Here is a 21,635-nt window from a genome sequence, read left to right on the forward strand (position 1 = left end):
TACTCTATGCCACTCCAATTGATGACACTCTACTCCACAACATTCCACAATACTCCAATCTATGCCATTCCACTGTTTGCCACTCCATTGTATTCCACCCCACTTCATGCCACTGAACTCTACACTACTCTACTCAACTGTACAACACTTTACTTTGCCATTAACTCCACTCTTCTCCACAACACTTCACTCTACGAGACTCTACTTCACTCTACACTACTTCACTCTACCACACTCCAATCTCAACACTCAACTCCACTCCATGAAACTCTATGCCACTCCACTGTATGCCAGACGAGTCTATGCCACTATACTCTACTCCACTCCATTCCACCAGCTGTGTTCCAGGGATCGCCCTTGTCGACAGGAGAGGAGTCCCAGAGTACCGGCCGTTGAGGCAGAGAGGTGCCTGCTGGAGCAGGGCAGTGACTCTGTCACTCCACGGGAAACTCCTTCTGTCCTTCTGGTGCAGAGTGGAGGCAGGCAGTCCTCAGAGCGTGCACAACGTGAACTGTTGCAGTTGCTGGCTGGAGCTGAGGTTGCAGGGTCACAGTAGCCTTCCTGGATACTTTGTGCAGTTACAGTGGTTCCTGGAGCAGCCTGCGGTTGATCTGACAGTCAGAAGCTGAAGCAGGGGATGCATAGGAGTCCTGGTGGAGTCTTGCAAACCAAATCTGAGGAAACACCCACAGGAGAGACCCTAAATAGCCTGAGAGGGGGATTGGCTACCTAACCAGGTATGGACCTATCAGGAGGGGTCTCAGAAGTCACCTGCTGGCATTGGCCACTCAGACGCTCCCAGAGGGTCCGCACAGCTTGGAATCCAAGATGGCTAACGCCAGGGACACTCTGGAGGAGCTCTGGGCACCACCCCTGGGTTGGAGATGGGACAGGGGAATGGCCACTCCCCTTTCCTTTGTCCAGTTTCGCACCAGAGCAGGGACTGGGGGGTCCCTGAACCGGTGTAAACTGGATTATGCAACGAGGACACAGTTTGTGCCCTTCAAAGCATTTCCAGAGGCTCTGGGAGGATACCCCTCCCATGCCTGTTACAGCTAATTCCGATGGAAGAGGGTGTAACACCCCTCTCCTAAAGGAAATGCATTGTTCTACCTTCCTTGGATTGAGCTGCTCAATCCCCAGGAGGGCAGAAACCTGTCTGTGAGGTGGCAGCAGCTAGGGCTGCAGATGAAACCGCAGAGAGCTGGTTTGGCAGAGTTGGGGGTCCATGGTGGAGCCCCGAGGGTGCATGAATTGGCCCCCCAATACCAGAATTGGATTGGGGGGGTTCAATTCCTCAATCTCAGACACCTCACATGGCCATATTCGGAGTTACCATTGTGAAGCTAGATATATGTAGAGACATATATGTAGTGCACACTTATAATGGTGTCCCCGCACTTACGAAGTCCGGGAAATTGGTCCTGGACAACGTGGGGGCACCTTTGCTACTGAAAAGGTGCCTTCACACACAGTAACTTTGCACCTAGCCTTCAGTAACTGAAGGTTAGACATATATGTGACTTATAAGTTACCTGGTGCAGTGAAAATGGCTGTGAAATAGTGTGCGCACTATTTCACTCAGGCTGCAGTGGCAGTCCTGACGGAGTGTTTGTATGAGCACCTTATGGGTGGCAAAAGAAATGCTGCAGTCCGTAAGGATCTCCTGGAACCCCAATGCCCTGGGTACCTAGGTACCAAATACTAGGAACTTATAAGGTGGGGTCCAGTGTTCCAATCTGTTTTGGAATATGGAGTCACACTAGACTATAGTGACAAATTTGGTAAACAGAGAGAGCATAAGCACTGGAGTTCTGGTTAGCAGAACTTCAGTGACACAGTCAAGCATACTGACAACACATACAGGCCACAAACTATGAGCACTGAGTCCCTGACTAGCAGGATCCCAGTCCGACAGTAAAAATACACTGACAAACAGGTAGAAATTGGAGGTAACATGCCACAAAGGATGGTACTTTCCTACATGCACCCTACACCACTCTAAGCCACTCCACTCTATTAGATGCCACTCCATTCTACTCCATGCTACACCAATCTAAGCCCCTCCACTCTATTAGATACCACTCTATTCTACTCTACGACACTCTACTTTACACCATTCCACCCTGACAGTCTACTGCACTCTATGCCATTCGTCTTTCCACCACTCCAATCTATGACACTGTAGTCTACTTTACACCACTGTATGCCACTCTAATCTACGTCATTCTGTGCTACTCCACTGTATGTCACTCTACTCTACGCCACTCTACTCCATACCACTCCACTGTAAGACACTCTACTCTATGACACGCCACTCTAGTCCACTCTATGCCACTCTGACACTGCACTCTATGACCCCCTATGCCTCTCCACTCTATGGCACTCTACTCCACTGCATGCTAAGCCACGCTATGGCACTTTACTCCACTCTATGACTCTCCACTCTGTACCACACTACTTCACGCCACTCCATGCCACTCTACTCCACAACACTCTACACCACTCCACTCTATGATCCTCTGACACTTCACTGCATACCACTCCACTTTATGCCACTCCACCTACTCCACAACACGCTGCTCATTGACATTCTACTCTACGACACTGTACTCCACTGTGCACTCTGTGCCACAGCACTCTAAGACATCCTATGTCTCTCCACTCTACGCTACTGCACTCTGCAACACTCTAATCCATTCTACTCATTTCTAACCCACTCTCTGCCATTCCACTCAACTCAACACTATTCCACTCTAAGCCACTCTCCTATGCCATTAACTTCATAACATGCTGAGCACCAGCCACTCTGGGGTACAATATGGATAAAACACATTGCCAAAGTCAATAGCTCTCACAATGCTTGATCTGTGATGTAAGGAAAACAATTTTCCAAGGGGAAAGTGTTTTTCCTGAGAAAAGATAGGCATTTGCACAGGTGAATAGGAGCCCTTTGGACATGTCCCTTTACATTCTCAGGATTATGCGTGGAAACCTGCGCCCCTCACAGCTTTTCTGGTATAGTACTAAGAATGTCGCTAAGTACCAAAAAAACAGAGGAAAACACATTTAGCCACAGGCACCGGTATTTTTACCTTTTTTTGTAAATAGGACTCTATAATTTCAATTTCAAAATCCAAATAATATTGTAAAATTAAACTTCTGTTATCAAAAGAACAAAATATTCAACTGGCATAATGAAGAAATTGTAAAGTCATAGTTCACCACAATCCAGACTACCTCAAATACTGCATGCCTCATCAGCTGTTGGGCAAAGGATTTTCCAACCCTTAAGGCCTCATTTACGAGGACAGTGGTGCAGGGCACTGCTGCACTGCCCTGCGCCACCGCAGAACGGTAAAAATGCTCTGAATCGACAAGATGCTGTGCATTTCTGTCCTATCCCCCTGCACTGGTGCACAAATTGCTGCCTAGCGCCAATGCAGGCAGCCTTGTACCATGGTGCAAGGACTTCATTTTGGAGATGATTGTTTTTATGCAAGAAGGGATACCTTCCTGCACAAAAACAATCACAAAAGGTGTTTCCCTATTTTTATGTGTGCCGCAAAATACAGCGCACACAGAAAGATGAAAAAACAGAGAGAAAGATAAAAATAAAGATATGTTTCCCTGTTGCGTCATTCTTACACCACCCCTGAGATGGCTTAGGAATCTGATGCATTCCCAGACTTGTAACTGGGAATGCATTGGATTCCTTCCGGTTCCACGTCCTATTGAATGGCAACACCCCAAGCAACACCCGTGGAACGCCCCTTTCATGCAGTGTTATGCGAGAAAAAGGTCCATATTTACAAGGCCATGAGAAGCCAAGCAAGGTAGCTTTTGTGGCCTTGTACATATGGGCTGGTACACTGCGCCACCAAAGCATGAAAAGAAAATATTGCTTCGGTGGCGCAGTGTGCCGCTAGGGCCTTGTAAATGAGGCCCTTAATATTTTGGGGGTAAGAGGAAATCAAAGTTAATTGGTACGTATTACACCCCTACTGGGATGCCTGTTCAACCATTACAATGGACTATCAAACTATGACAGAAGGTAAGGCAGGTACAGACTTAGCCAATCTGCCACTCTGCATTTCCCAGGTTTTCTACAGGCTATGGGCTGCTTTTAGTGCTGGATGGACTGTCATGAAAGGCATATGACCCCATTCTATTCACGAATCTCTTGCATTGTGGGCTAGTTTGAACATTTTTGCAAGGGTGCTCCTGGTTTCCAGTTTGTCTCTTCCCACAGGGTCATCTTTCTGGGAGATGGTATTTGAAAAGGGGGCAAGAAGCAGAGAGAACCAGACCCCTGTTCACAGACCTATCTTTTCCCCTGAATTGCACCTTGAAGGCTGCAGGTAAAGTACCATGTTCGAGCCCTTAACATCCATGTGATTGCCTTCCAGGTCCTGGCTACTAAGAACCCTTGAGCACTCAGACCTAGCCTAAAAATGAATGATTATGTTACGTATTGAATGTAGTACGCAGCTGGTGATGCCGTCTCCTCATCTAAATGCAGGTGTATGCTTTAGGAATTGTACTATACTTTCCATACATCTTTTATGGAGGAGCTACTGCTCCTATAAGCATTCTTGCAGATAATAGAAACACCATTTCCATTATAAGTCTTAGGACATCATTTACAAGGGCACTGCTCCACTGAAACATCACTTTTACCGACATTCCAGTAGCGCAGTGCCCTGCCCCATATTTACAAAGATAAGTTAAGGCACTTTTTGTGGCTTAACGCCGCTTTGTAAAGATGGCCCCTTTACACACATCACTTTGAGTGAAAGGGGCATGCAATGGGTGTTGCTGTGGGTGTTCCACTGCAAAATCCATTGCCTTCTGACGCTGCTCAGATTTACGTTGTAAACCTGAGCCAGCACCAAAATCTATTGCCGCCCCAGGGGTGGCGTTAGCATGGCGCAATGAGGAGAAATACTTTTAGTTCTCATTTTCAAGCCATTAATGATTGTTTATGTGCAGGAAGGGGTCCCTTCCTGCACATAAACAGTCATTAAATAATCAAGATTTGCTACTCCTATGTGTGCTGCATTGTGAAACACATATAGGAGTAGCAAATCACCATTATTGATTGCTTATATGCAGGAAGGGTCACCTTCATGCATATAAACAATTATTGCCTGGGTTATTGCTAGGCAGCTAATTTTAGTGCCAGCGCTAGGGAAAACACAGGGGTGCATCATATTGTATTAAATACGGCACATCCCTGCGTTTCTGAAGTGATGCAGAGTGGTGCTGCTGAATTTGGAGCAGCTGTGCCACTTCTTAGTAAATGAGGCACCTAGTGGCTAATCAACACTGTACTGTCTTTTCTAAAACGTATTAATTAAACCAATCACTTTCTAGCGTATTTATTGAGTTAAGAAAAGAGAATGTTACAATTGGAAGTTGGCCTTGGAGGTAAAAAAGTTAATTAGCTTAGTTTCGGAGGCACTGTGCACTGCAAAAAAAAAGGAAAAAAAAGGGGGGAGTACGAGGCCATGCTTGGAACAGGTAAAACATTCACAGGTAGAACAAGTAAGTATATGCAGTTAATGGTAAACACACATAAAATGAAAATAAAGCCATAAAGGGAACAATTAACAAAGAATGTGAATTAGTAAGCCTGTGCTACTACTCTACACACTCATAAATGCCTTTGTGAATTAGCTCTATCATTTGGAATATAGTCGAGTATGAATAGTCAAAAGAGACCATTGTTTTCTGAAGTTGCTACTTGTATATTATTACATAGTATACATTGTTATCCCACGCTAGTTAGGATGCTTATGGTGGCCAGATTGTGATAGTAAGCATGCAGGAGCGAGGGACGGGATATAGGGGTCAGGCATTGATAGCTATGCTGAGTCAGGAGGAGAACGTGAATTTCCTACATTGGTCTGTGACCAATGTTTTGTGGCAAAACTGGCAAGACAAATTCTTGTGAAGCAAATTTCTCTGATGAAATAACTTTGTATTAGTGAATCAGCTAAGAAATTACAGTTATTTTGAGACTAAGAAGTTAATATTATAGTCACTACCTGTTGAAACTGGCCTTGGTCGGGGCCTGGTTGCGTTGCTTTGATGTTCAACCCTGGTTCTGATCCGGCACCCATCCCTAATATGTGCCCCCTGCCTCTGAAGTTTTGCAGAGGCAACTGCTGTATGCACAGTGGTTTCATCTGCAGATCTGGGCCTGTGATCAAATACGTTCAGTCTCGTTCGAAGCTGCTGGGCACACGGAAGAAGGCTACCATGAGAGGAAGACATGGACTCACTGCAGACAGAGGTACTGGAGGTGGACAGGGAACAGGAACCACCATCGCTGAGCTCATAAAATCCTAAGAGAGAAGGGAAAATTGGTGAAAGAAGAACAGTGTAAGAAATGTCATCTTCTACTAAAAACTGGAGCACTAGGGTAACATACTAAGGAGGGCTAGATCGAACAGCAATTAAGCAGAGTTGATGATATGCTGTGGAGAATACAGATATCAGAAGTATAACAAATTTAACGTTTAGTCATCATTAAAAAAAACTTATTGTGCACTATACAAAATGGACAAGATAAAAAAAACTAAATGGATAGGATAAGGACATGAAATTCAACAAGCCACGCAAAACCAAACATATGTTGTAGACGCCTTGGACCTTCTGGGATTAATCCATGCTGTATTGAAAATGTGTTGCTGTTTCTGTGCAGCTGAGCTCCTCACTACGTGCCACTAGTCTGAGCGTTCTGGTTTCAAAAGCAATGTTAATTTTTTACACTGTTTCCTCCAGGAGGTTTTGTGTTCATTTTGCTGCTGAATGTTTTCTGTTAGATCTAATTTGCAAATAGACATGTTGACACAGGTGACTACCTATAGTATGACTCTGGAGATATTTGCATGTTTCCTGGTTGTTCTTGAAGCAGTCTTTAACAGTACTTTATTAACGAAAAGGTTTTGTGTTCTCCAGGTGGGTGTTCTTCGCTCTAACCACTACGTTCACTGCTGTGGTTTAAAAATTCTGCATCATCACTGCAAGGATACCTGATTTGCCTTTTTTAGCCACAAGACCACATTCTTCGCTATTGTTTTTATTTTATTTTACCTATTACATGATTGTCAGTCGTTATCAATTGCCTCTCCAAAAATACGTCCTATCGGATTCGTACGGGGCACAAAAGATAGAGGAGTTTTCAGAGTTCACACCCCAAAATAAGGCACCTACCTTTTGTGAGATATACTGAAACGAGACCAGTGACAAGCACAGCACTCTTAACCATTTCTCCACAATGACGACTACGGGACAGTGGCTCCACACTTAGGAAATCGAATACCGTTTAAATGCCATGTTCAATACACCCTTTACCTTTACTGAGCTATGGTACCAATGCATTATGCACAGTTAATTCTAGGAAGAAAGATCCAGGCAGTGAGCACCTAGATGTAAGTCACTACATCATCCACACAGTTGTCTTATGATCAGTAATTGACTAAAGAGCTATCCTCATCACAATAATTCAAGCTGCAATTCTACTTGCAGGTGCACGTACACTCATATAACTTCAGTATTTATGTGTCCTGTGGTCATTTTCAAGGCATGTAGTGATAAAAATGAAAAGTCATGAATGTACCAGTCCTCACACTAGTTGCTCCTAGGTATAAATCTTCTCACTAAGAATTGACCTGAGGCTATCAGTGGTACCAAAACCCATAGTGAACCTGAACTTCACGTCTGCAAGAGTTACAAGCATTTGCAATGCAATGGGTCTCGAGTTTACTCGAGTTAAAGCTATTAGCGCTGTAAACTCCTAACCAAACTTTTCTTGCTCCATAAACTGAAAAGTAAAACAGTTTCACATAAGCGAGCTGACGGCCACCATGAGTGCAAAGCAAACACACAAAAGGAAACAGAAGTCCGCTTCCAGTGAAACTTATCGGCAAAAGACCAACTACCCATGTAACAGGCAAAAGTGCAAATATCCATGTAACAGGGTGGATGCTATGGGAACACATTTTTAGTGTTCTACCGAAAAAAAGGCAAAGAGTGAAACAAAGCAGAATCTACTAAAATATCAATGGGGCTGGTCCACCTAAAACTGATAGCATGTCTGTGTACATAGACAAAGAACAGGGAAATACTCAATAAAAATCCTGAAATGATGGACTTGTTACAGGGTACAAAATATTATTTTATGAAAATGAAAGTGTGTCTTTGCCTGGGCACGGAATGGTTTAACATAAGAGAAAATTAAGCGCTTGGTGTCCCTGCCACTTGAGAATGCTACAGTCATGTCTATGCCTGGGCGGGACTAATTGACAGGGCAGGGCCATGCATTGTAAAGACTAATATGACCATTATGTGACAGAGTGGAAGAGCCCTGGTTCTCCAAAATATGTACTGGTGGGCCCACTGGCCCCGTCCCCCAGCGAAATGTAACCACTGGGTTAAGGAGAGGGCACTGCATGGCTGTCCCGAGAAGCCCCCCCTTGCCTGCCTGCACCACTAGAGAGAACCCGGGGTCCCTCCATTGTTTCCTATCTAAAACCCGACGCCTGCTTTGTACACTGCACCCAGCTGCCCCTGTGCCGCTGAGGGTGTGTTTTGTGTGCCAACTTGTGTCCCCCCCAGTGCTCTACAAAACCCCCTTGGTCTGCCCCCCGAGGACACGGGTACTTACCTGCTGGCAGACTGGAACCGGAGCACCCCTGTTCTCTATAGGCACCTATATGTTTTGGGCACCTCTTTGACCTCTGCACCTGACCGGACCTGAGCTGCTGGTGTGGTAACTTTGGGGTTGCCTTGAACCGCCAAATGGTGGGCTGCCTAATCCCCAGGACTGAGACTTGTAAGTGTTTTACTTACCTCCTAATCTAACCTTTACTTACCTCCCCCAGGAACTGTTGATTTTTGCACTGTGTCCACTTTGAAAATAGCTTATTGCCATGTTTACAAAGACTGTACATGATATTGTTTCCATTCAAAGTTCCTAAAGTATCTAAGTGAAATACTGATGTAAATCTTGAACTTGTGGTTACTACAATAAACTAAGAAAATATATTTTTCAATATAAAAACCTATTGGCCTGGAGTAAGTCTTTGAGTGCGTGTTTCTCATTTATTTCCTGTGTGTGTACAGCAAATGCTTAACACTACCCTCTGATAAGCCTACTGCTCGACCACACTACCACAAAATAGAGCATTAGAATTATCTAATTTTGCCACTATCTTACCTCTAAGGAGACCACACTACCACAAAATAGAGCATTAGAATTATCTAATTTTGCCACTATCTTACCTCTAAGGGGAACCCTTGGACTATGTGCACACTATTTCTTATTTTGAAGTAGTATATACAGAGCCAATTTCCTACAGTACTCCACACTAGGGCCCAGGAAAGCAGGAGTAAAATACAGCACGTTTCCTTAGAAAAAACTAGGAGTCGTTTTTAAAGGATTATGCAAAAACTATGCAAGACTGCAAGACACCAACAGTGGGTTCCTGGACCTGAAGACCTGTGCAGAGAGGAGACCAAATCCAAGAGCAACTGAAGAGTCCAGGAAGAACAAGAGCTCCTGCTAACGCGGATGAAGGTGCAAAAGTGGATTCTCCGGTTGGAAGAAAAAGTAAAAGATGCACCAAAGAAGACAGCTGCGGGTTCCTGCTTGGTGCAAGAGATGTCCCACGTTGAGTAGAAGAAAGCAGGCTGTTTTTTGTCGTTGGATTCTGCCAACAAGCCTTGGCTCATGCAAAAGACGCATTTGCCGGAAAAGGCACTACCTGGTCCTAGGAGGGACCTGGGGGTCTCAACTCAGACTGAGGAGACAGAGGGGGCTCTCGGCATTTCAGAGAGCCCTCAGAAGACCAGGCAGCACCCACAGGAGTCTCAGGACACGGGGACAAAGGAGTTGCAAATCGCGGTCATCACAGCACTACACATAGGGATCCCACGCTGGTGGAGAACAACTAAGGGATCTGAGCATTGCAGGATAGAGTGCTGGGGACCTATGCTACGTTGTGCACAAAAGATTTCTTGGAGAAGCACAAAAAAGCTCTAGGAGTTGCAGAACACATGGTGCACAGGGGTACTGTCTGGCTCAGGAAAGCAAGCTCTTATCTCCACCAAATTTGGACAGTTGGACCTTTGGACAGTCTGGGTCACTTTGGTCCACCACCTGTGTTCCAGGACACACGCTCGTCATCAGGAGAGGGGACCCAGAGCACCGGTCATCGCTGCAGTGAGGTGCCTTCTGAAGCAGAGAAGAGACTCCGTCACCCCACTGGAGATTCCTTCAATTCTTCTGGTGAAGGATGAAGACAGGCAGTCCTCAGAGTGTGCACGACTTGGAAACTGTTGCAGTTGCTGGAAGGAGCTGAAGTTACAGAGTTGCAGTAGCTTTCTTGGATACTTTGTTGCAGTTGTAAGGTTCCTGGAGCAGTTCTGCAGTTGATCCAACAGTAGAAGGTGAAGCAGAGGTTGCAGAGGAGTCCTGTTGGAATCTTGCAAAATGGAATCTAAAGAAACACCCACAGAAGAGACCCTAAATAGCCCTGAGAGGGGGATTGGTCACCTAACCAGGGAAGCACCTATCAAGAGGGGTTTCTGACGTGACCTGCTGGCACTGGCCACTCAGATGCTCCCAGAGATCCCTGACCATCCTGAAAACAAGATGGCAGAATGCAGTGACACTCTGGAGGAGCTCTGGGAGCCACCCCTGGGGTGGTGATGGGCAGGGGAGTGGTCACTCCCCTTTCCTTTGTCCAGTTTCGTGCCAGAGCAGGGACTGGGGGTCCCTGAACCGAGGTAGACTGGATCATGCAAGGAGGGCACCGTTTGTGCCCTTCAAAGCATGTCCAGAGTCTCTGGGAGGATACCCCTTCCATGCCTGTAGCACCTATTTCCAAAGGGAGCAGGTGTAACACCCCTCTCCTAAACAAAATGCATTGTTCTGCCTTCCTGGGATTGAGCCGCTCAAGCCTCAGAGGGCAGAAGCCAGTCTGTAAGGTAGCAGCAGCTGGGGCTGCAGTGAACACCTCAGAAGACTGGTATGGCAGTAGTGGGGGTCCATGGTGGAGCCCCCAGGGTGCATGGAATTGGCCCCCCAATACCAGAATTGGATTGGGGGTACCAATTCTCAATCTTAGACACTTCACATGGCCATATTCGGGGTTACCATTGTGGAGCTACGTATATGTATTGACATATATGTAGTGCATTCTTATAATGGTGTCCCTGCACTCATGAAGTCTGGGAAATTGGGCCTGGAGGACATAGTGGCACCTCTGCTAGTGCAGGGGGGGGGGGGCTCCCACACAAGTACTATGCACCTAACCTTCAGGGTCCGAAGGTTAGCTATACATGCGACTTATAAGTGACCTGGTTCAGTGAAAGTTGGCTATGAAATAGTACTTACACTATTTCATTCAGGCTGCAATGGCAGTCCTGAAGAAGTGTTTGTATGAGTTCCTTAGGGGTGGCAAAATAAATGCTGCAGCCCATAAGGATCTCCTGGAACCCCGATGCCCTGGGTACCTAGGTACCATATACTATGGACTTATAAGGGGGGTCCAGTATGCCAAATTGGAGTGGAATACTGGGTTACCAGTATGTAAGTACAAATTTGGAACCAGAGAGAGCATAAGCACTGGAGTTCCGATTAGCAGGACTCTAGTGACACAGTCAAGCATACTGACAACACAGTAAAACATACTGACATGTAGGCCACAAACTATGAGCACGGGGTCCTGACTAGCAGGATTACAGTGACACAGTAAAAATACACTGACAAAGACTGACAAACAGGCCAAAAATGGGGGTAACTATGCTAGAAAGAGGCTACTTTCTCACACAGTGCTCGATTACCACGCAATGTGGACTCTTGCTTAGTTATACAAGAGAATTTGGGGGTGATTCTGACCGCGGCGGACGGCGGTCGCCGCCCGCCAAGCGGTTCCTGCCGAAAGACCGCTCCGCGGTCAAAAGACCGCGGCGGTCATTCTGGCTTTCCCACTGGGCCGGCGGGCGACCGCCGAAAGTCCGCCCGCCAGCCCAGCGGGAAACACCCTTCCCACGAGGACGCCGGCTCAGAATGGAGCCGGCGGAGTGGGAAGGTGCGACGGGTGCAGTTGCACCCGTCGCGAATTTCAGTGCCTGCAAAGCAGACACTGAAATTCTTCGTGGGGCCCCCTTACGGGGGCCCCTGCAGTGCCCATGCCATTGGCATGGGCACTGCAGGGGCCCCCAGGGGCCCCGCAGCACCCCCTACCGCCATCCTGTTCCTGGCGGGAGAACCGCCAGGAACCGGATGGCGGTAGGGGGTGTCAGAATCCCCATGGCGGCGGAGCGCGCTCCGCCGCCATGGAGGATTCTCAAGGGCAGCGGGAAGTCGGCGGTACACCGCCGACTTTCCGTTTCTGGCCGCGGCTGAACCGCCGCGGTCAGAATGCCCAGCGGTGCACCGCCAGCCTGTTGGCGGTGCTACCGCCGACCTCCGCCATGGCGGTAATTACCGCCAGGGTCAGAATGACCCCCTTTATGTTTCAATGCTCCCATGCTACGGCTGGTATTTTGAAAAACGGTCAACAATTTCAAGCTAAGACATCGACGTAGCTGCACAGCCTAAGGTGGTCTATGCAATTTCAGCCAGTCAGTAGGTTTGGCCTAGTCAGTTCTCGAACGGAACCTGCGATGTGCTTTTGTTGTATATGGTATAATTGTAGCACACAGTAAGGCACACAATGAGTCACACTGCAGTGCCTGGTAGGTCTTAATGCACTGCTAACGTGGTCCCGGTAAAAATACAGGTGCCTTGTTTGGCAGAAGATTAGTTTGTAATGAGAGTGTGTTTGTATGACAGCTTCAACTGTAATTATGTTGCTGTCTTTTGTTTCTTTTCTTTTATCGAGCACAACGGATCACATGTGAGCAACACTCAATGAAATATTTATGTCCCTCATTGTATCGCATAGTAACCATTGCCTTCATTTGTTTGTCTCTGAAGTAACTGTGAACAATATGTGTACAAACAAGCCAGTGTGTGTAAAGAAGAGGCAGATACAAAGGTTGAAACAATGAAGCGAGACATAGGGAGGTTATTACAAAGAAAGCAGGATCATATTTCTTTTCTTAGCCCTTAAGCCTGTCAGTGTTTATGTGTGTACATGGAAAATACTAGATAAGTTTATCTAATGCCAATAGTCCCTAGGTGAATCGTTTTTTAATTATTTTTTTTTAAACGAAGGTATGAATGTGCAAACCTTTACGCCATACAATGTTTCAAGTGGCACGCTATTCAGATATATTTAAATACATATAGTTACAAACTCTTCTCTTTGCATTGATGCATATGAATAATATAGGTTTAGTTCTCATAGTTCCTCAAGGTTTGTATGGAGCCAACAAGCACAAGTCCTACTTGTGAAATTTATTGGCTTTGTCTATGCTTGTAGTGCGAAGGACCTGGAGTGCTGGGGGGCAAGTGGGCACTCGAAGGAAGATGGATTGCCTTTTCTAGCGAGGAAGGTAGGACTGAGAATAGGGTAAGCAAAACAGAGGGAGATGAACTAGCCCCTCATGTCCATTCCAAGGCAATCTCTGACGTCAGTGGAAGGAGGGTACATACCACCAAACCAAAAACACGCTGAAATCAAATTGCTCCCTTTGGTTGTACAAATGCATGAATAGGAAGGAAAGTCATAGAATCAGGAGCATAGAAGAGAAGTGAGAGAGACAAGACTGACATCCTAACAGAGTAAGGGATTCACCCAAACTCCACTCTATATATTTTTGCACTCACGGCCGGTCTTTGACAATCGATAGCTAAAGCAGTACGCAAGACCTAAAAAGGTTGGTAAAGGAACAAATCATGGCAATTTGTAAATTTGTACCTTTGACATAAGCAAAAGAAAACAAAAGTAGAATTCCTTTCTCGACTAACACATTAGTGTATGATATATCTGAGCAAACACTCCCACAACTCCAAATTCCAGTACATCCCCCCACTGCCTCAGATGCCGAGTGCTGCACGCCGATATGATCCACATCTTTTGGGGTTGTCCTATAGTAGCCACTACATGGAAGGTCACTGATGTTCTCTCCGAAATAACGGGCAAACCAAAATACACACCATGGAGGGTGCCATGTTGTGTCTGTTTAAAAAGCGGAAAATTCAAAAAGCCACCAATAGATCTGCCTGGGACTTCTCATATTCACACATTTTACAGCAATGCATTGGAAAGCAAGCACCGTTCCACCCATACAGCATCTGGTATGCAGCGACCTCAAAATGGGGCAGGGCGGAAGCTGTTGCGTTACATCGTGAAGAGGTCCCAGGGCTCTGTAGCATACCCCTGGAGGCATCCTGGGATGTCCTGCTAAAAGTACTACAGAGACATCAAGGTGCTTAGACTACTTGAGAAGTGGTTACCATCACTCTTCAATTTATCTTGCTGGGAACTGCCTGACCTGAGGCCCTGTCGTCTCCGGCAGACAGCCCCCCTCCCCCTTTCCTGGCAATTTGACACAGTTGTCATTCATGACGGAGAGCGGACGGGGCTTGCCAATGGGAACTATGCCACCTGAATCGCTTATGTTGTTGTTTTTCAACTATACGCCCATAGCCAACACCTACCATGTAACACCACTGTTTGTATTATCTGAATGCCATGCGGTGACCTGAAGTTTGTTACCCCTTTTTTCTTTATACATGTTATTACAGAACCATCGGCTCCAGCCACATGGCCAAAGCATCTACCAACCAGAAAGTGTACACAAATGTTGATAACTGATGTGACAGATTGTGCGATGCTTGAATTATTATGTCAAAATCAAGAAAAATGGTTAAAAAACACACAATAATGTATGATTATTACTTGTAAAATTCTTAAAAACAGCAACTTTTGGGAAGATGTTGGATGGGGGCAGACAATATTGGCATCTGCTTAACCATAGAGATATGTTATGTTTCTGTGACAATAGCAGACCATTGATGTTTTAGGGGAAATTAAATGCAACACAAAACGTATCATTGACTTAGCAGAGGAGTAAGTACTTGGCAAGTAGCAACTATCTGATTGCAGGCATATTGGAAACTCGATGTACCCAGGAAGACAACCTTTTAAAAAAAAGGTGATATTTAGCTGAGCTTGTGCGTCAAGGTAAACCTTGCCACCAAATTTCCCTAACACAATATTTATAACTTAAGGGACCTGCGTTAGTCTTAAAATACACCCATGAACGGTACGCTCATTTGTACCTGGCACGATCTCAGATCTAACTTGACATGCTGATTTTGCTCAAAGTAGCTTGAAATGGTTTACAATGCAGCCATGATCGCTCGCCCACACTAGAGTTTTTTTTTCAAACAGATATATGTATGTTATAAAAAGCATTACCTGAGCTGGGCCTGCTGTCACTGTCGATGTGTTCACTGGATGCCTTGTTGACATCTAACTTCAGTTCACTGATTTGCTGATCCAGCTGATCAAGATGGTATTTTAGACCGATGTCCTGTCTCCTTAAACGTGACTAATGAACAAAGGAGAGGAGATGAAGAGTGACAATTATTAGCTACACAAAGGGGTTCAATACACAGCTACACAAGTGCTCATCTATATTGAAAATATTTTGGTTATAACATAACAGACACAACAACCGACAAGGTTGAGATGTGGCTAAAGTGTGGGGAAACCCTGATCCTGGGATCTTTCCTATGGGCTACAGCCGCTGTTAATCCCATCTCTGCTGATCCGTTATCTTCTCCCAATAGTCTCCACTTTCATACTCTTAACAGTGTTGTAAAGCCACTTTGGGAGCTCGTCCAAGTTTCACACACAATGCGTTATTCCTTTTTAACTTCTTCCTCATAACATGTGACCCTAAGAGGTAGAAAAGCTGGGGATAGCTAGCTCCTCCAACAACGCACAACACTTGAACTTGTAACCAGAGAGCACAGGGGAAAGTGAAGCGATCAGGCATGACATCAGTACTGAGGCAGACACAACAGGTCAAAACACAATGTACACCATACCCACAAGGGCGTTGTGAGTGTAGGATAACCAGCAATTTTGAACATTAAGCTGCGGGAGAACTTGCAACAAATCTGGGTTATCTCTGTCCAGATTCCACACAGAAGCGTCCTCAGTTTTGGGCTAATTCACCACGTTCCAAACGTTGCCAAAGGGTCTGAAGAAACAGGACATTAAAAAAAAGCTTTTGAACATGACCAGAGGAACCTTGCTCTGTGGGATATCAAGAGTTGCACGACTTAAACCCTAATAAGTTCCAGTGAACTAACTTCATTTAATAACCGCTTAGGGTCTCAGTACTACTATTAATGTTTCATGCTTTGCATACCAGGAGACTCTTATTTTAGTTAGTGCAGTGGCACTAGGATGCGTGATGTAAAGCTAATATTTTAGTTTATTTGTAAAATGATCTAATTTATTCAGCAGTGCCCGCTGTGAGTAATATGTTTGAGGTGAGAGCTTTTAGTTCACCAGCGCTGGTGTGTGCTTATTTGTCCACACACACTGCATCTTCGCCCATATTACCTCAAAGGTGATAAGTAATGGTATGAAATGTGTAATGAAGGTCAAGTATTATAAATAGGATATGGTGTGCAAACCACGCATACGCAAGTTATTATAGGACAGCAGCCATATCATGTGAAACAGACAGCAGACAATGGGCAATATGTACAAACCATTTTTGTCGCTTTTAACAGGAAAAATGCTTTTACATATGTACAAATGCTAAATTATGATTTGGTAACTTGCTACCAAATCGCAATTTGATTTAGCAGTTCGGTATTTGGAGGGGGTGCGTTTAGGGCATCCCTTCCAATTACCGAATTGCACTGCTATGTATGACTGTTTTGCGAATGAATTATGGTCCCCCCCAAAAATATTTTTTTATTAAAGGTAGTGGTAACAATTTGCAAATGGGAAGGGGGCACATGGGACCCCTTCCCCTTTCCGAATGTAGAAAAAAAATTAGGAGCAGGTAGTGGACTGACAAGACCACTACCTACTCTTAAAAATTGAAACTTAAAAATGTTTTTTTTCATCTTAAACACATCCCTTTTTCCTTTAAGGAAAACTGGTTGCATTTTAAAAAAAAAAAGAAAAAAAAAAGTTTGCTTTATTAAAAAGCAGTCACAATATGGTAGTCTGCTGACCACATCAGGCTACCATTTCTGTGATGGCGGTAATTCCTAATGGGTCTCAAATTGCGACCTACCTCAATAATATTCATGAGATGGGTCGGTTTGCAAGCCATTAGGAATCTCTAAATTAAATGCAATGGGTTTCATATATAAGGAACTGGTATTTCCTAATTGTGTTCCACAAATATTCACAATAAGGAAATCACAATCCCTACAATTTGCACATATGGCCCCATGTTCTTTACATGGATGTCATCAGCATCCTTGCCCTATTTCAAGCGCTCAAATATTTAGTGAATTAAGATATTATATTGTTCTCTGACTCTAAATCTTAAGCACATCACCTTGATGATTCCTCCACCCCATTCCTGAACACATGGGTATATCATTCCGTGTTAAAGGTATACAACAAAAATAGGACCTTGAATTGTCTGTGCTAATATATCTGTGCTAATCCCAGGCAGAACGTCCATAGTTCAGTTTTTGCCAAATTTGGTGTAATTCCACCCTGCAGTTCAGGATGTAGTCATGTTCAAAATCCCTATAGGATTTATAATGGTAAATGCACTTTTTTTACCCCTCTTTTACTCAGCCCACGTGATGAATCACCCAAACACTATAATCAAATGAATATTTTATAAATTCATTCCAATGCGCTGTTTAACACAAGTGATGGTCTTGATTTTTAATTAAAAAAACTATTTAAAACAATTCACATGTGTTTGAGCCTTTCTTATAACATTTTTCAGGCCACAAAGTGCAGCCATACAACCCACCGCAAGGGGACTCTGCACTCCAACTGAAGAGCATAGCAATCCAGTTAGGAGTGCTTTAAACACTATGGCAAGCTCTCCTGAGATTGTGGATTAACCCAGGAGACTTACTTTTGTTTTAAAATGTTTCTGGAGGGGTGCTGCTGCACTCCCTGCAGGCCATCACAAGAGTAAAAAAACATGTTTGGTGCCCCTGCTCCTTCTAGGGGCACCATCAGCAATAAATTATTATCTATGAATGGAGTAGGGCATTACGGGGTGCTCCTTGCCAAAGCAATTCATCATTAGTGTTTCCTGCCATTCATTTCTTTATTTTTTTTTAGTTTATTTTTTATAGTGCCCTGCTGACCCCTGGTGCACCTGCACCATTTTTTAATGTTGGGGACCACAAAGGGAGCCCAAAATTCATGCAGCCCCAGCCAGCTCCCTAGTCAGCAACATGTTGTGTGCTGATGGGAGCCAGCTCCATTATATTACTCCCACACAGGAGGGAGGAGCATTTTTCACTGCTCTTGTCCTGCTCAAGTATGGGGACCCTGGAGCACTACAATCGAGCTATGGGGATGGGTTCCACGGACCTGATCTTGGGTGAGGGGGACCCCACACATACCCCCTTCCCCCAAAAAAATACATTGACCTTGGGACTTCTTTCAAGATTTGGGAGGGAGGCCGCGTGCCCCCTTTTCCTTATTATAATGAAACATCCCAATGGTACGGGGCCTCTTTGATGCTTGGGGAGGGGGGATGCATGCTTCTCTCCTGCTTATGTAAATACCAACCCAGTCGAATGGGGCTCCGGGATCTTCAGCAGCTCGGGGAGGAAGCCGCCTGGCCTTCTCCAAAAAGATAAAGCGTCCACCCCTGGACCCTGGCCCCCTAAGGTGGGTCATTTGTTTTGAAAAAACATTTGTGGCTGGCATTTTTTTTACTGTGAACCTGTGGGAGAAATGCAGTATCGCGCCGAGAACAAAAGCCGCAGGGGGTCCCTAGAACTCCCACCAAACAAGGGCAAAGGGGGAGTAGCTATTCCTACCCTGTCCCCTTATATTATCTTTGTTAAAAGGTTTTAGAACAAGGGACCACTTCCCCAAGACCTGTAATGGCTGCTGCAACATTCCTTTTCATACTCAACCAGTCAATCAGAGAACAAACTCTAGCGGGAGCTCCCACTCTTGTAGGAGCAAGGTGGGCAAAAGGAAAAAAATTCCCCCTCCGCCACTCAGATCACTCTAATTTTTAAAGCTGTCTGCTTGTGAATTCCCCTCAGAGTCTCATGAACTCAACTGCAAGTTATATGAAGATTCAAACTTTAATTTCTGAAAAACTACTGAACGGATTTACACCAAAATACAAAAAAGCACCCTTTTGAAATAAAATCTAGCTTTCTGCCAAATTTGGTGGAATTATGTTCAGCCATTTTTTCTGTGCCGCTGTTCAGTTTTCCTATATAAATTGTACGAAGGGACTCACTTTTTTTCAGCCCCTGCTTGACGGATCACTCTGAAATTTTCAAGGAAGGAGCTGAGGTGGATGAACTTTTTTGGGAAAGTTTCCTGAATATGATATTGTGGCTTTACAAGAGATATGGGACACTGTGTGTTTTTCCTGCCCCACATTTTTGCATGCTATTCTTGCCCGGCTGTTACTTCCTCACATGGTAGGCAAAGGAGGGACTCTCTGTTTGGATAAACCTCAACCTGAAAGTGAAGTCATGGTCTTAGATACGGGAAAGTTCAAAGTTTATGGCACCATTTATTAAGAACAGCCCCAAGACTTTTTGTTTTCATCTAATTAATTTTTATAATAATGATTCTGTGAATCCATTATGTATCCCCTTTGAGTGCTTATTTGATGTTCTATTGGATTTGAGGCCCATCGGAGTCAAGAGTATGTCACAATGCAAACTATCTCATTTGTGGGGACTTCAATGCTAAGTTGGGGTCAAACTTAAGGCACAGGGTTTGGACAGTTTGGTACCCTCTAGTATGAAACTGGATAGCAGGGGGAAGGAGTTAAATAGTTTCTATGCTGTGAATGATTTAGTTGATCTTATCAATTTGTTTAACTTGGAAGGGAAAACTCTGGCCTCTTACAGAGGACATGGTAGGATCTCGATCATTGACTTAGAAAGTTTTCACATAATGCCTTGTATGTAAGAGGGCACTTTCCAGTATTAAAATCTACCCCTCCTGAAGCCACTCTACCCATTTCACAGCATACTAGTGATGGCTGACGACTAGGGTCACCCTTGCTATGCTGTTAAAAGTCCCATCTTCTGGTGTTTCTGGATTGTTTGTCTGATGTTTGTAAGTTGAAATTTCAATCTCCTTTGAGTCCCTTAATATGATAATCAGGCAATTATTTATACAGCCAATAAAAAACAAGCACCAGAACCCATGTTGGTTTGACTTCAATTAATTGCAGCCAAAAGCAAATTAAGAAAGGTTCTTTCCAGAGCCACGGAATACCCTGTTTTGGTATGTGAGGCCCACAAGTCCTATAAAAATACCTCGAACTCTAGAAAGAAACCCTTGTGTAAGTGGGATTGGGAGCACCTGGACAGTGCAGCGGTTGCCAAGAACAGCAAAATGTTTGAGGACACTGTGAATAAGCTTAAACAGAAGGAGTTTCCACCCAATCCCCTTTTGAATTGCAGTGTCCTGAATACTGCTCTGCTTGGGCATTTTAGTGCAATTTATCAGTTGGTGGAAGATGGGTGTTTGAAGGCTGAGCTGAGAGGAAAATTCCTCTATTCATCTGCTCTGTTCATCACTTTGCAGGGAGTGGTGTTGGCGATTAAGCAAAGGGCAAATGGCAAAGCTCCAGGGCCGGACGGTGTCCCCATGGATCTAATTAAGTGCAACACAGATCTTTGGGGGCCTTTGATAACAAATGTGTTTAATTAAGCGGTAAGACCAGTACTTCATGGTCTCTCTACGTAATAGTTTCAATCTTCAAAAGGGAGACTGTATGTCACCAAGGTGCTATCGCCTGATCTCCCTTATTGGCAGTTCAGTTAAAGTTGTTAGGCGAGTAATATTCAACTTGCTGAAGGAATGGGCTAACTTCAATGATATTTTGTGCCCCTTTCAATTTGGCTTCCAACAGGGGCTATGTACGGTGGAACAGTGACTAAACTTTAATTTGATTATTGGTAACTATATGATAGCTAAGCGCTGTCCGCCGTACCTGGCCTGGTCAACAGCCTTTGACTGTGTTAACAGGGCCAAGTTATGGTTGTCGCTGTTGAACCTAGGAATGAAGGTTTCACTGGTGGACTTTCTGTACACACTTATTGAGAACCTGGAAGGGAAGGTTCCGTATGGCCAACTGGGAGAACTGTCAGACTCTTTTTGTCTATCCCAAGGGGCAAGTCAAAGATCTGTCTTGACCCCCTTGCTCTTTAATATTTACATTAACAATTTGTGTTATGCCTTGGTCAAAGCCACTAGTGACCTCCCATGGAATGCCCAAGTTTTTGCACTGGCACTGCTTTATGCAGACTACGCAATGCTGATGGCATGAACACCAGCAGCTCTCCATCTGTTGGTGGAATCTCTCATATCTTAATATGGATGATTTAGATTTATGCACACATTTTCGAAAATCGCACATAATGGCATATGGACCAGGGAAGAAAAATACGTTTACTTTTAGGGTGAAGGGACAAAGTTTAAGTTGTGTGAATGATTTTAACTATCTGG

At 44.7% G+C, this 21,635-nt stretch overlaps 1 protein-coding gene across 1 annotated transcript in view; it reads right to left on the bottom strand.

Annotated features, from left to right (window-relative positions):
* Window positions 1–21,635, bottom strand: part of DACT2 (dishevelled binding antagonist of beta catenin 2) — a 76,730-nt gene that overhangs the window by 42,547 nt on the left and 12,548 nt on the right. The window contains exons 2-3 of the mRNA XM_069234966.1: window positions 15,387–15,519; window positions 6,051–6,350 (exon numbers count right to left, since the gene is read on the bottom strand). Coding sequence (XP_069091067.1) covers window positions 6,051–6,350; window positions 15,387–15,519 — 433 coding nt within the window. The remainder of the gene's footprint in view (window positions 1–6,050; window positions 6,351–15,386; window positions 15,520–21,635) is intronic.

The sequence above is a fragment of the Pleurodeles waltl genome, chromosome 5, assembly GCF_031143425.1.
Source record: "Pleurodeles waltl isolate 20211129_DDA chromosome 5, aPleWal1.hap1.20221129, whole genome shotgun sequence".
Taxonomy (NCBI): Eukaryota; Metazoa; Chordata; class Amphibia; order Caudata; family Salamandridae; genus Pleurodeles; species Pleurodeles waltl.